Here is a 15,362-nt window from a genome sequence, read left to right as displayed (position 1 = left end):
TTCCAAGCTTGGAAGAATTTAGGATATGGATTTTTTTTTTTGCATGATTGGTAATTCTGAATAATCCAACTGTCACCTGGGATTACTGTATGCTATTGTAAATGTCTACACCTTTATGCACTGTTTACGCTTAATCCAGACATCAAATTCTTGGTAGGGATGTAGATTTTCTTCTACAGAAAAAGTTGGTTTGAGTATGTGCCAAGATACATGTTTGTACAGTCTTTGTTAATAATGCATATAATACCAAAAGCATTATTTTTGAAGGTAAACTGACAACCTGTGATGGTTTTGTGACTCAAATACTTTCTTCTGTTTCAAAAATCTGGCCACCAACAAGAAAATTCTGTTTTTCAGAGATGTTTGCATAGTGAACAAGTCTAGAAATGAACCCTGATACAGAGAATGGCTGCATTAACACAGTATTCACCCATGAGGTGACCTAAGGCATGGCAAGCTCAACAGTGAGAAAATGATTCAGGGCAGTCTTTTTGGCAGTCTTTCTGATTCGTAGTGGTTTTTAACACATAATGTAAATTACGTTTATCTCTTTGTGCCTGTCTCTTTAGTATTTTGTGGATGATGGGTTGTCCTGGGACATTTTGTGGAAGAAACTTTGCTGAAGTGTTGTTAAACACAAAGAATCTTCTTGTTCAGGACACCCATCCTCTGCTTTTCATGGGAAGCTGGAAGCAAGTGCTGAAAGAAGAGTCACTGCACTCATGACCAATGCTGTCAGAGCAGATGTTAGGGCAGAAGTCTGTCCCAGCAGCAACTGTTATGTTACAATAGTTGTCAGCCTTGTCATAAATACTGGAGTGGCAGAAGAACTACACACAAGAATTAGATCTCAGAATTGAGCTTCTTTCTACAAAGTACCAATGTCCATCTTCCATGGATCATATTCATGGGAAGAATGTGAGTGCAGTTTTGTGAATTACAATTGTTATGTATAGGTGTGATTCTAACCACTAGAGGAGAAAAACTAAAACTGGACATCAGTTGCCCTTTTTTGACTAGTGCATTCTGCTACAGAGGCTGGTATTACGAGGCAGGAATATATGATCTGCATCTGCTGTCTTTGTCCCTCAAACCTATTCCACTGTAATGCGATAAACCAACTCTTAATTATTAGGTATTAATAAGAAGTTGGAATCTGGCATTTAGGGAGCTGTTTGACAAGAAAGTCAGACACTGGTTTTAGGGCAGTGGTCTCTGAAGGAAGGGCAGAGTACAACCAAATAAATTTCAGCAGCTGTCACAACCCTCTCTGATCCCTCTACTCTGATTTCAGCACCAGATTATCTGGTCTGTTGCCTGTGAGGTTATTTGAGGCTGATTAAAGGATAGCACAGCTCATCATACTCAGTGTCAAGATATCCTGATCCATTGACAAATACACTGGGTGATTATAAAAAGCCTTCTGAATGCTGATTGTGTTCCCCATGGAAAGAACACTCAAGTAATAGGAGTGAATGAATGTTTAACTTCTTCCTTTAGGTATGTAATCTCACGAAGTAGCATGCTGATAATGTTTCTTCAACAGGAGGAGATGGCAGAGCTTAAGGCACAGCTTTACCTGCTGGAGAAGGAAAAGAAAGCATTGGAATTGAAACTGAGCACTCGAGAGGCCCAGGAGCACGCCTACCTCATCCATATTGAGCACTTGAAATCTGAAGTGGAAGAACAAAAAGAGAGGATGAGGTCTTTCGGCTCAACCAGCAGCGGAAGCAAAGACAAATTGGGCAAGGTCAGGAGTCAAACAAATTTCTAAAATCAACATTAACACAGTTTATTGTACCCCTCGCTGCCTTTAACATTTTAATAATTCTCTTATTTTTGCTATAAGTATGTCTTTTCTCTCTTCTGCAGTTGTTAGGTGATCCTTTCTGTGGTGTAATTTATGAGAACTTTGCAGAAATACTGTTAAGCCAGGCTAAAATAAGATGGTCATTTTGGGGAGGAGCACCACAGAACCATTCCTGCCAAATATACAAGCTACTGTGGCTGAACATGTAGTGTTTTGCCTGTTGCCGTTCACTGGGAGCACTGAAAGACAGTCTAAGCAAAATACCATTTCAATTAAGCAGTTAGAGCATTGTAATGACAACCTCTTTTTCCTAGTCAGACAGTTTGTAATTTGAGAATAAAGAATTTGTGCCACCTCAGTATAATGCAAAATAAACAGATTTCTGTATTTACATTAAGAATTTGCATAAATAGTGATTCCTAGAAAAAATTTAATCTGGTTGTTTAGTGCTGTGTCTCCAGAAAACCTCAGTAATGTGTTAAAAAAACTTCAGAAGTAGCGTATAACTGTCTTTCTGTTTTGTTTCTGGCAAAGCATCATCTGAATTGTTAGATCCAGTGCTTCTTTGTTCCAACTGTGGTGTCCAAAGTAATAAAATGCAGTAGCAGTTAACGCACGCTGTAGCAGAATTCTGCAGATCAGTGAGCTGTGGTGGTTTAGGAAACATTTAGAAGGATTTGTGAAGTGTTAATCCATTTAGTCCATTTCTTACTATGTTGATAGACTTGCCATGTTTCTGTGACATTGTGATGTTTATTTCACCTTCATTTTAAAAGTAGCTGCAAACTAAGAAGTTTTCAGAGTTTTCCCATTAAGTCGGTAAGTAACTTTAACTTTGATGGCCTTTCCTCATTTCTCAGGAAGGCAGTGATGGTACTGCAGCAGCAACAACACTAACACTAGGTGAGCTGAGCCCATATGACGAGAGTGAAGTGACTGCTGAACTGACAAACGCACTCAGGCGGTAAGCAGCTTCCTTCGCCAGAGGCATTACTTGTTCTGTAGGTCCGGGGTGAAGTTTAGTGAGTGAGTGAGCCTTCACTCCTAACCCTTGAGTGATTTTAAGAGTGATCACAGGTTTTTTGTGTAAGAAGGAAAAGGATCGAAGTTCTTCTGACCTTCCCCTCTCTTTTGTTGTAGTTCTTCAGCTAATGAAAGTCCTCACGTAGTGCTCTGCTCTATTCTCCTTGAGGTTATAAAATTCAGATTAAGCGAATCCCTAAGAAACCCTCAAATTGTCAAGAATGTCCATATGCGGGCAAGAACACAAGATACAAAACAGTGACATGATTGTTTGAGGGCATGCAGAAAACCTCTAGTGAAGACAGGATCTGAGGTGTGATCTTTGGTTCAGAAGGTTGGTCACAGATTAGAACCTAGGTAGGAGTTAACAGGAGTGGGAACTGCAGTGATTTTGATGACTCAGATGCTGCATTTGCATCCTGAGTATGTAAGTAAATCCACAATTCAATTAACAAATGACATTGTTGTGTGAAGCATTATCTTCTTGCTTCTCACAAGAGAGAAGATTGATGTCTTGACAAACTGCTTTTGTCAACAGCCAGGTTTTAAGCCAAAGCTTTCAGTACAGTTACACATTAACTTCGTACTTGCTTGTACAGGTTTTAAGCCAAAGCTTTCAGTACAGTTACACATTAACTTCGTACTTGCTTGTACAGCTCTTTTGCTGCACCAGCTATGTGGTAAACTTCATGACAAAAATACTCACTGTTTCAGTAGGTTTTTTAGTACTTGTTCCACCTTTCCCAGGACAGGGCTATCTAATACCTAATTTAGTTATTACTGTATTTAGAACCTATCCAAAATTTTGGCTGGGAAGAGTGTCTTTCGGCTTTTTGGTGTTTGCACATTCTTTAATGGTGGAATGACCTCTTAAGCAGCTGTGGTGATGCATTCCTGAAGTGCTTTTTTCATAGGTGCAACTCTTAATGAGCCTAAGGACACTTAAGCCTGAAAGGCATTACATAGAAATGTAAGATCATTACCACTGTAAAATCAGTACATCTCATACCACTTGCTTAACAGTCTGGCAGTTGCAGAGTGTTTAGTTTGCTTGATGCAGGAAACAAAATTCTGTGGTTAAAATAATCAAAACTGTCATTTGTGTGTGGGCAGATAAAACCGATCAACAATGTAATTTACATAAACATTGCATAGAGCCATAGATTCCATATTCCTCACACTCCAGTCCCAGTTTGGGGAATATGGAATATGTGAGCATCTCCACTGGCACTTTCTGCCTTCACTCAAACTGCACATTTTCCTGTTCCTGTTATTTGCCCTTGGATTTCGAGAAGATGCCAGTGACCTTAGTTGCCAGAGGCTTGAGTATAGTCTTGAAATTTAGTTTGCTGACACCACAGAGAAAACAACTTTGCTATATCTACTAGCCCTTAATTTGATTAGCATGGATTTCCAGCCAGGGGCCTAGCAAGTACAGTTTGTCAGGCAGAAATGGGGAAGAAAATAATTGGATTAAACTGTACATAAATTTTGGAGTAAAGACTTTCTGTGTGATGGAAATACAACTGTGTTAAATGTGATTGCTACTGCCAGTGGGTCTTGAGCACAGCTCCTGTGAGGTGTGGACAAGGTATTTTTGCCAGGGTTTCCTGTAGCAGTGTTTAGCATTAAAACCCATCTTACAGGCTTCCCACAGATATAGCTTTTCTTTTCTGTCACCCCTATGCTAACTCGTAGAAATGTAAATTGTCTGTGAGTTTAATGTTGTAAAAGTTACATCTAGGTTACCAAATTTCTGGTATTGCAGGCTAAGGTTATTCATTCAGAGGCACATTCTGTTCCAGCCAAGCATAAATACTTTATGCCAGAGTCTTCAGCAGTTTTGTTTTCCCTTGCTTTCTTAGTGGAATGGTGGAATATTTCAGTGGACATGAAGATTTTTGAGTTTGACACATCCATAAACAAACATGTCGGCAGGAAGTACTTTATTAGTGGGAGGGCAAAAATGTATTCCCAGCAGCCTCATAGCCTGGCCCTGACACTTCGGTGACTATACGAGAGGCTGGTGTTGCAAGAGGGGATCTGGTTGAATTCCCCCCAGATCAGGCACATTACACAGTCTGAAGAAGAGCTTAAAATGACATTTTTCATACTGTTATGTTCTGTGTTGCTGTGGCAGGGGAAGGGAGCACTGTATGTTGCTTGTATGAGTTTGTAACTTAGTAAGCATGTGCTTGGTTATAGATGCATTAGAGATGGCAGGATGGTGGCAGTAAGAATTCCACATAGGAAACATTTTGCTTTTGGCAGGGTAACGATGATGGTGATAGAACTAACCTTTTCCTTTTTTTTTTCCTTGCTAATTTCTTCCATTCTGTGAAAAATGGCCAAGCTGGCAAGTCTGAAACTTTTCCCTCTCCCTGGGCCTTATTAGAGACGTTTTGATTGCTGAGGTCCTCCTTGCAGGCTCTCCTTTTATTTGTTGCTAATAGCTTTTCTATCTGCATAGGGTTGTATTTTGTGCATGTATTTAGAGAATCCTCTGTAAGCATTAAAATATTTGGGCAGGAGGGATCTATGACCCCTAGGTAAGGACCGTGGCAGATGAAACACTTTGCAACTAGACTGACTGTTCAGACCTCAGCTGGGTCAACAGTTGGCAAAAAATTACGATCTCTGATGGCAGTGCAGGTTTACATGAGTTGTGTCAGTATAGATAGAATTCCCTCAAAAAAGGGTGGCTTTCCATCTAGCAGCACAACAAAGCAGCTGTATATTGACCATGTCTTGATAACTTTTGAACTAGGAGATAACCTAGAAAGTGATGCTATTAATCGGGAAGTTGTCATGGAGGGGGGAAAGGGTGGTAATCAGTAGGATTAAACTTTTTTGAACAGTTCTTTTTCTCTTAACATAAAGTACATTTTTGCACAGTGTTGTGGTCCTGCCTCTCTGGAAGTGGAAACTGCAGGTATTTCTAATAGGACATTGAAAATTCATCCTTTCATGTGTCTGCTGAGACACTGTAATGTCCTTTGCAGTCTTAGGTCCTTAGGCCTATCTGAAGACTTCAACCCTGTGTTGCGCCAAACTCCTTGTTTCGAGAGAGCAATAGTTTCAACAGAAGGATGTGCCAGGGCATGGCAGTGCCTGTTTTCTGCCTGACACAGTGTCAGCCAGAGATAAATCAAGCCACCTTCCTTTATTTTAAACTTCATGGACTTCATGTGATGACATCTTTGCTTGGCATATTTTCAGGACCACCCTTAGTTTTATGATAACAGGATCCAGGAGCAAGTAGAAACATCTCTCAAATTCAGGCCTATCTTGACCATCAGTAAGGCTAAGTCTTGGAAATGTGAAGAGAAGTGCCAAAAACACGACTCATATACAGAATGGCTCTTAGGAATTGAATCATTAAAATCCTTTTTCTGTTCAGCCAAAGTACAGAATGATCATACAGTGGACCAAAGTGACAAGAGAGAGGTGGGCTTGGTATGCAGGAGCTACTGATGAGTGTTTTCAGTGCATTATCACCTGCTTTTTGTCAGTTACATTTGCTTATTTCTGTTCTCTTGTTATCACATCCACTAAATGGGGAAATAAGCAACTTGGAGACATTTGAAGGCCAGACAGGCATGGACTGCAGTCACGGCAAATTTCAGGGATCTCTGTGTTTTTTATGCCATTGCAGTCTCCTGCTGTGGTTTCCCTTGGCTGAGGTGTTCAGGAGGCATGGACTGTCTCTGGAAATTCCCCTGGAGAGCCTCACTGAGGGAAACCATCTTGCAAGAAAAGAAACGACTTACGGTGACGTAAGGGACAGATTCCTCAGAAGTGCCTTGGGTAGCTATTTTTTTTCGTAAGCATCAAGGATAACCATTTTTCTTTTTCTACATTTTTTACATGGAATAAATAGTTCTCCTTACCGCAGTGTGTTTTTTTGCACCACTGAGCTGCTGTGCACTTGAATATAGTCATCACAAGGAGCTCCAAATAGCTGCAGGTCTGGAGAGCTTTCAGGCTGGGCTCGGAAAGCTGGCGGGAGGTTTGAGCAGTGAGAGATGCAGGCACGCTGCTGCCTTCCTCCAGGCTTCTTCTTACTTTTTGCTGCCAGTCTGTTGTTTCCAGGACTGTACCTCGCTGTCTGCGTGCTACATTTCTGTGGTACCTTCTGGGTTTTTTAGATCTGCTCTAAGCATTTGACAGTCAGCAAAAAAGCAGTACATTACACCAGCAAGGCATTGTTTTAAATCTCTCTCCATATTCTCTGTGGTCAGAAAAGGCTACCTTTGCACAAGCAGCAGGAAGCACAGGTGATCTCAAGCCCACTGCTGACAACGAGAGACAGGGAAATTTGAAGAGGATGATTTTAAGATTCTTGGCGTTTGCATAGTGTTGTTTTGCTGTCTCTTATAAAAAGTTCAATTAAATACCAGTTGTTTTCTGTAGCAGGCCAAGCTGCACTAGTGAGGCAGGTATGCATTCAGATTGTCTCTGAGATTCTGCATACCAGCCTGAAGTAAGATGTTAGCTCAAACCAATGTAACTGAATTCCTTTTAACTGTCCAGCTGTTCTCTTCTGAGAGGAGTCAAATGCCTAGAAAAAACAAATCATGTGTCACCCTGTTCAGCTGGAACAGGAAAAAGGGGAGAAGGGAGTGGGAGAACATGCTAGGTTTAAAACAAGAAGAGCGTAATAGGGAAGGGACTAGGAGCGAAGTGTGGGATGGAAGGTGTGTGCCTCTTGTTCAAAGCAGGGACCATGCAGAAAGCCAGGGGACATGCTAGAGATACTTCTTCTCCTTCCTCTCCCCAAACCCCACATGCCTGGGCGCTAGCCAGCCTGCCTGGGTACCTGTGCCCAGGAACACTCAGGCCTTGGTTCCCCCCAGGCTGGCTGCCCTGTTGCTGCACCAGGGCTTTGTGCCTGTGAAACTCAGGGACAGATGCTGAGCTGAAGCCACTCTGACAGAGGTGCCGGAATTTGGGGAGGTTTCCTTCTAGCAGGCAATGAATGCTTCTTGGTGAGTAAATGGATGCTTCTAGGGATGGCAAGGTGTAGGATAGTCCCCAAAGACCCCTCTGCCAAGCTGTGGGAAATGTTCTTGCCTCCTGCTCTGGAGAAAGCTCATTATTCCTCTTTTGCTCCAGATTCACCAAGAGCTATGGGTGTCCTCGAGCCCAGGGCAGAGGGACAACAGTTAGCTAAGTATGTTTCAAGCCAGGGGCAGAAAAAAATCACTTTCTGTGTGCCAGGGAAGTGCAGCTTCCTTTCTCAGCACTGGGGAGATGTCATGGAATGAGCAAGGACAGGAAAATCTGCCTGGGAAGGCTTTGGCACATGAAACCTGAATGTGTCTGGAAAAGCCCAGGCAGGAGGGAAAATATAAAGTACGCAAGACCTTGCTTACATTATTCTGGGCCAAACCTGGTGTCATTGTGTGGATGCCAAATTGACAGAAACTGCAGAAATGTGCCTGATGGTAGTTTCCTTTATAGCTCTGGCAGAATTCCCTGCTCTCTACAAGTAGCCTTGAAATCAGAGATGTCAGGCTCTGTCTGTTTGCCTTTCAGTGCAAACCATCCTGTATGTCTGAAACAAAAAGCCCTTGAAAACCCATTAGCAATTGCCCACTGAGTGTTTTGATTGTGCAAATACAAAAGTCTTTGTTACCAACAGTTTAGGCATTTCACTGAAAATATTTCAATGAAGAAGTGTTTTTAGAAGATGTTGGAGTAGGCTGTAGGCCTATTCTCGGCTTTTTCTTGGAAAGGGAGCAATTGGGTATTTCCCCAGCAGGCTTCTCGAGTGCCCCAAGAACAGAGAACCCTTGTGTTGGAAGTGAGCCATGCCCTCAGATCATAAGCTTCTTCCCTTTTCTGGGAATACGTGCTCATTTTCTCTGTGTGAATGAGGTTCTGCAGTTGTTCTCCACAGCTCCAGTAGCAGTACCCAGTTGAAAGAGGGAACGTTGGAAGCAAAATCTGTGCTGACTTCTGCAGTCCGATTGATTTGTGAGCTCACAGAAATCATGTTCTGCTAAAAAAGCTTGCTTTTCCTTCCCTCTTCACATCAAAATACACACATAAATGCTTTCTCAGGATCCATACTGGTCCATATTACAGTCCTGGGGCATAACAGCAGTGTGAATTCTGTGCACGTTTCCTCTTCAGGCTCTGGAACACGATCTGGCAGCAGAAGACTATGCCAGAGCCATATGGCATCTGTGTTGGGAATATGTTTGTGTGGCTATTGTGTCAAATGCAGTTCCATCCCTGGTTTGCAGCTTTGACACATTCTCATTCAGGAAAAATGCTGCATATTACTAGGACTATTGTTTTAAAATATTCTGTTTATTAAGCCTGATTCTTCATATCCTGCTGATTTACAAAAGCAATGGAGTAAATGAAGTGATACTAGAAATCCTGTAAAGACAGCTAACCCTGTAATGCATTAAAGGAATCCAAATAGCACCTCAGGATTCATTATTACTCCTATTCACTGCCCAACTAAGCAATCAGTTTTGGAGAGACACAAATAAGGACATTTCTTACTGTCCAAACTGAGATAATTAGTGATGGAAATGGAGAGAAGTGAGAAGGGTTAGCATTATAAGGCATGGGGTTTTTATGAATGGATAGAGCATTTTCTGGTCAAGGTAAGTAAGGTACAGCTCTGAGGCCTCTCATCTGCTACTAGAATGAAGTGCCACACTTCAGAGAAAGCCTTACATGTTTTTTGCAGCATGTGATAGTCTTTAACCAAATATGCATCTCCATTTCCCAGACCAGTTTCCTGTGTCTAAATATCTAAAGATACTTAGATGTAAATCAGAAACAGTAAAAGTAGATCCCTCTGTGTTGTTTTTATAAGATTTGGGGAATTTCAGCACGTGCTATCAGGTTTCCCCGAGATGAAGGTGGGAGTTAGGCCCTAGCTAGCACTGTTTTCACTGACTTAAAGATGTCAAGAAAAGGAAAAAAAAAATGTGGATCTTGTCAGCTCGGGCAATGTATGTGTTTTACTGGTATAAATGTGAATTTGAGACATCTGTAGATGTGAAGGATTACCCACTGTTACTGATGTAGCTAGGCAGTTCTGAACTACTATCTGAAAGCTGTTTAACTAGCCTGTGGAGGCCCAGGGTAGTTACCTCTCCTCTGGCCCTGTATCTTTGCCAAGTAGCAAGATGTTACAGGTCAGATGTAAGAAATACTTCTGATGTTTGGTGGAGTTTGGGCTGAACATGACAGATTGAAAGGTGTGAGTGCAAAAACAGATGAAAGGTGCTGTAATAGTCAGGTGATGTAATATTATCAAGTAATGATGACTGTGACAACTAAACTTGTATCACAGATTCCTCCAGGTCTTTTCACTGGTGTATTTTTTTCCACACAGCTTTTGTTAGAGAAGGTATGTTAAGAGCTCCAGCTGCAGTAAACTGCGTCTCTGCAAGGTTCTTTTTCCCATGTTGACTGGGTGCAGTGTTTTCACAACTATACCTTTTCTTGCACATGATGCTAAATCAACCTCAAATCAACAGCCTCTTGTGATTTTTAGGTTTTTCCTCCCATCCAAATACTGTGGATGCTTATTCTGCTGGACTTCTTCAGGCTTAGGTCACAGTGCTGGGCACATTGCTGCTGAGCCTTGCCCAGAGCCTCTGGCCGTGGTATCCTTTGGGAGCAGACAAGGACTAGATATACCCTACAGTGTTCTGTCATACCAGTAGTGCCATACACACATTAGGTAATGGGTCTGGTTTCTGCCAGGTCTGATCTTTTCTTATACATCTTGTATTTAGCAAGTAAAAACTGGAATATTTTTTTTTCTGTTTTCCTTGTAGAACACATTTTGACTGTAGACTGTGCTGTGTCTTTCTGATTGCTATGATAGGGTATAAAAATAAAACTTTTATTTGGGGTGGATGGCAATGAGTTTTTAAACACTAGGGAAAACATTGCGTAATTTGAAAACTGAGATATGTTCCTTTGGTGAAAGAATGCATAAAGAATACTGATGATTCTCCATCAAACAAGGCTCCTCTTATGTCCTTACTTTGGCCAGTAAGCCAGCGTCTGCAGCGTGCCGGGATAAACTGCTAACTTGGAATATTTCCATGTCTGACTGTGAAAGCCCTTCTGTTGCTGAAGCTTTGCGCAGTGAAACTTTCCACATGTGCTGCCCTAGTCTCTGGTTGTAAAATGCTGCCGTTGCCAGGCCAGCGTGGGAACTACAGGCTGGCGAGCTGGAGCTCGAGGGGCATCTGTGCAGAGCTAGGGGGGTATTCATCCAGTGTTCACACGCTGTGGGGTATTCATTCCTATGGGGCTCAGTGGCTTTATGTGGAAGCTACTAATAGTTTTATTACTGAAATTAAGTCAAATTTACCCACTTTGCAGCGCTGCAACCAAAACAAGAGGGGAAGGCAGATCACTGCAAGAGGTTCTAAGTGGGAAACACTGACAAATGTCTCCATACATGCAGAGCTCCCCAGTGTAAGGTTCAACACTAAAATCTAATTAAGTCTAAATCTAACTTTGTCCCACTTTAGCCCAGCTGTATGTCATTCTTAGCCCCCTGTTTAAAAGTTTCAAATCTGATGGTTTTATCTCTGGGATGTCTGTGCTATGAGGATGGGTCACAGAGAAAGGCGTCTGGATCTCCACATCAACACCCTTGCACAAGAGGTGGAGAGTCTCGTGTCTGCATATGAGTTGGGCTGTGGGCAGTCATCAGATGTGCTGCAGGGAGCTCCCAAAGAAGCAGCACCAGTCTCAATGCCCTATGCTTGCTTGTGCTGGGAAGTGCCTTGTAAAGCCAGCTTAAACTCTAAGCTGTAACACTTGGTCTTCTGCAGAATGTCTGCCACCTTCACTTTCTCTTTCCTTCGTAGAGGCATTTGTAATGTGCACCTTACTTCTATTTTGGCACAGGAAGTTATCGGTAATTATACTGACATCTTAAACTTCAGTATTGTGGCTCATTTAGAAGAAAAAGAGTGTAGCTCATAGTATGGCTGTGCTCTGTAGTCTTCTGCATTTCTTGTGTTTTTCTGTCAGTACTCCCCTCCCTTGTTCTTCATTTTTTTCTGTTTGCTGCTGCCACATAGACTGAACTTGCTGGCTCCTAAAAGAAGCCTAGTGATCTACTGTAATACAGACTGCAGTATACATTACTCGTGTAAATTTGAGGCAGTAACTGAAAAAAAAGAAATTGCTCTGGGGGTGGTGAGACACTGGTACAAGTTGCTCAGAGAAGTTGTGACTACTCCATCCCTGGAATGTTCAAGGTCAGGTTGGATGGAGCAACTCGATCTAGATAACAATCCTGTTGCGCTGCTATTTGAAATTCCTGTGTGCTAGACATGATGTTTTATTTTCCCTTGGTAGTTCTCTGTCTCATTCAAGACACAGTAGGTATTCTAAAGTATTCTTAAGTTTTTATGTATCTTTGTGGTTACTGTAATTTGATACATACAAGACCTTGATTCGTCAGATAAGTTTGTTTTCTCTGCAACTCTGATCCCATATTCTAAAATGGTGAATGTTAGAAAAATCAACCTGTGGAAAAGCTTAATGTAAGAACTACCTCCTGTTTTATCCAAGTAGTAGAAAGGAACATATTTTCAGCCTGTCAACCCAGCACAGGACAATCATTCATGTACTTGCAAGCTGAAGTGTTATTTCTGTTTTGAAAATAGTTTTCTTTCTCCTTTCACCCTTATCCAGGGAGAAGAAAATGAAGGCTAGAGTGCAAGAGTTAGTGAGTGCTTTGGAGAGACTCACCAAGAGCAGTGAAATCAGACATCAGCAGTCCGCAGAATTTGTTAATGACCTTAAACGGGCAAACAGGTAAAGGTCTACCAGCAGGTGGATGTGCCATTGATTTTTTTTTTTGCCATGCTCTGCACTGTAATCCTCCCCTACTTTAATGAGCAGTTTCTGGATCCTTGTCTTCACCCATGTAGACTCCTTAAGGTTATAGTTAGAGATGCAGGAGGTATAAGCCTCCCATGTAAGATGCTGGAAAGTACATAGCTAAGAACAGAGGAACAGAAATACATAGGTTAATCTTAACTGAGGTGCCAGTAAATGTGTTTATTAAAACAAACAGAAAACTCCATTTATTCAGATTATGAATCTGTTACTTTGTTTAAAATTGCTCCCTTTTCTTTGGCTTCAGTCTCTTTATTAATAAGCTGGCTTTGATAATCACACTTAAATTTTATTGCTCACTCAGTAGTTTTTACTGGCACTGTGTTTGAATATACTGAGAATGTGATGAAGTGTAGCTGCCCTTCCTGCAAGAAACCTATTTGCTCGCAGTACAGTTTTCATTAATAAATCATACTTAAAGCCCATGTGGTGAGGAGCAGTACCCATCTCCAGCTTTCCTGATGAGTCAGAGTGGACGCACAGAACATACTTAGCAGCTGACAGATTAGCAGAAGATGCCATTCTGTGTGTCCTGGCGCTGTGCATGCTCTGGGATGTCATCACCAGCAACCTCTAGCTGGCTCACTCTTTGATCTCTGTTTAAAACTGTTTTCAGTAACTAGTTTATTTTCTCTGTATCTTTTGGGGGCCAGTACACACCTTGTCAGTGATTACCACTGGTCTGGATTTGGACCAAAGTTTGGATCTCATGCATTTTAAAGCACTAGGAAATCTTACAAAGATGGTCAGTATTCAAACTTTGGAATTCCCTGAAGATGGTGTTTTGGGGTGGATTTCTGTAGCACATGCTATGAACAACCATTTTTGAATGATCTTGTATTGCCTTGTATTTCTAACAGCAACTTGGTAGGAGCTTACGAAAAAGCAAAGAAAAAGCATCAGAATAAGCTGAAGAAATTGGAATCACAAATGATGGCCATGGTGGAGAGACATGAAACACAAGTAAGAATGCTCAAACAAAGAATAGCTTTACTAGAAGAAGAGAATTCTAGACCACACACCAATGAAACTTCACTTTGAATCCATCTCCTTCTAAGATGCTTAGTGCCATTACAAATTTTTCTTTTGGAGGCTGACTTAAGTAGCTTGAAACGCTAAAAGCCCTGACTGTCAATGCTGACACAGTAAGAACCTTCTCTGGGATGCCAGAGAGGTGTTATGGGGATAATGTGTTAACCTTAAGGACTGTTTTGTAATGTCAAATGGCAGTGCCTGAATTATCATGCTATAATTATATATGTTGTCTGTGTCATTATGTCTCTATTCTTACAGCTTCTCTTCCATTTTACGTGTCCCATGGGTGACAGTGTCACACAGTAATTCTTAACAGAGTTTTCAATTTGGGCAGTTTGGAGGCCATTTGAGTTTTCACAATCCCTGTGCTCCCTCTGCACACAACACAATAGTGTTGTGTACCCTCAAGACACCCTCAAGGCAGCCAAACCAGTTGTGCAATAGTGTGTGAGGGTACACAAGACTTGCTGTTGTGATTAAATCAACTGAATATGCAGCTTCAAAGCAGGAAGATGATTAGCTGGCTTTTTTTTTTTTTACATTGTAATTGCAGCACTGATGCTCACAGTGCAGAAAAGGTAGGAAAACTGTTGGTTTGGAAACAAACGAGAAATCCTAGTTATAGCTCTGAAAACTGTTAACAGTGTTTTTCTTAACAGTTTGTAAAGACAACTAAAGGCTGTGAGCTTCACCATGCCAGATAGCCTGTGCCAAGGTTGGGTAAGAAATTATAGGGAATCTGGTATTTATATTACATTATGTTTGCAATTACTCTGAGAAACAGTTGGGGGTTTCTTGCTATTACATTATAGCCAAGGTTTTCCTTAAGAAGCTGTGTCTTTTTTGTCACATGTATAGTGCTTATTACAGCTTTCTGTTATCGAGAGGTAGAATCTCTTCTTTTTATACCAGTTTTGACCAAAAAAAGTACCTGTTAGTTATGTACCCATTTAATTTTGAATACATAGGCACAAAACTATAAATGTGTAGGTATATGGATATACAGACACAAATAGAATGTGAATGGTGAAGTCTTCATACAGCTTCTTAGGTTAGTTTTTGTTACTGCTGATTGTTTTAAGTCATGTTACTGTATTATCAAACTGCCTGAACTGAAAATGTTGGCCTGGGATGGTAATGAACATCAAGGAAAGTAGATCAGATGGATTTCTCTATGGAGTAAAATACAGAGGCACCAGTTTCATTCGGAATTTGCTTCTTTTTGACCTGAGTACATAAAACAGTTTCCACATTTGATTTAACATGCCAAACTAGAGTCCGTTCAACAAAGCCTGCTACTTTGTTATACCTCTACTTTGTATTTTTCAGGCTCTGTTTTCAAGTGGATCTGATTTCAGGACTTGTTTATCCTTTTGCTTTATACGTTGAGTTGCACATGAAGTTTTACTAGTGTATTTAGAGTTACAGTAACTTCTTTCATTTATTCATCTAATTTCTTACTAGAAAGCATTTCTTACTAAGGAAGTATTTTTAGAGGACTTGTTTTGTGTACTCTTGGGTTAGGCCAGGCAGCCAAAACAGTTGTGCAAATTTGCGTTCAGAATATGGCGTTATTGCTAAGTGTTGGTTG

At 41.2% G+C, this 15,362-nt stretch overlaps 1 protein-coding gene across 1 annotated transcript; it reads left to right on the top strand.

The window, feature by feature from the left end:
* Window positions 1–1,148: 1,148 nt before the first annotated feature.
* LOC133207521 (colorectal mutant cancer protein-like) lies at window positions 1,149–14,176 on the top strand. Its single transcript, XM_061344498.1, has 4 exons — window positions 1,149–1,750; window positions 2,671–2,774; window positions 12,530–12,652; window positions 13,597–14,176. Exons 1-4 carry the CDS (start codon window positions 1,523–1,525, stop codon window positions 13,775–13,777), a joined length of 636 nt encoding a protein of 211 aa, XP_061200482.1. The 5' UTR covers window positions 1,149–1,522; the 3' UTR covers window positions 13,778–14,176.
* Window positions 14,177–15,362: the final 1,186 nt, after the last annotated feature.

Source organism: Neopsephotus bourkii, unplaced genomic scaffold (genome assembly GCF_033783945.1).
Source record: "Neopsephotus bourkii isolate Nb327-2 ecotype Australia unplaced genomic scaffold, CSIRO-AGI_Nbou_v1 NB_228, whole genome shotgun sequence".
Taxonomy (NCBI): Eukaryota; Metazoa; Chordata; class Aves; order Psittaciformes; family Psittacidae; genus Neopsephotus; species Neopsephotus bourkii.
The sequence above is the reverse complement of the archived record's forward strand: the minus strand, read 5'-3'. Positions and strand labels throughout refer to the sequence as shown.

Excerpts from the sequence above, each read along its gene's own strand:
- LOC133207521 (XM_061344498.1), top strand. The coding sequence starts at position 1,523 with ATGCTGATAATGTTTCTTCAACAGGAGGAGATGGCAGAGCTTAAGGCA. Across the intron at positions 2,775-12,529 it reads CTGACAAACGCACTCAGGCG|GGAGAAGAAAATGAAGGCTA; the intron begins GTAAGCAGCTTC and ends ACCCTTATCCAG. Across the intron at positions 12,653-13,596 it reads GACCTTAAACGGGCAAACAG|CAACTTGGTAGGAGCTTACG; the intron begins GTAAAGGTCTAC and ends TATTTCTAACAG.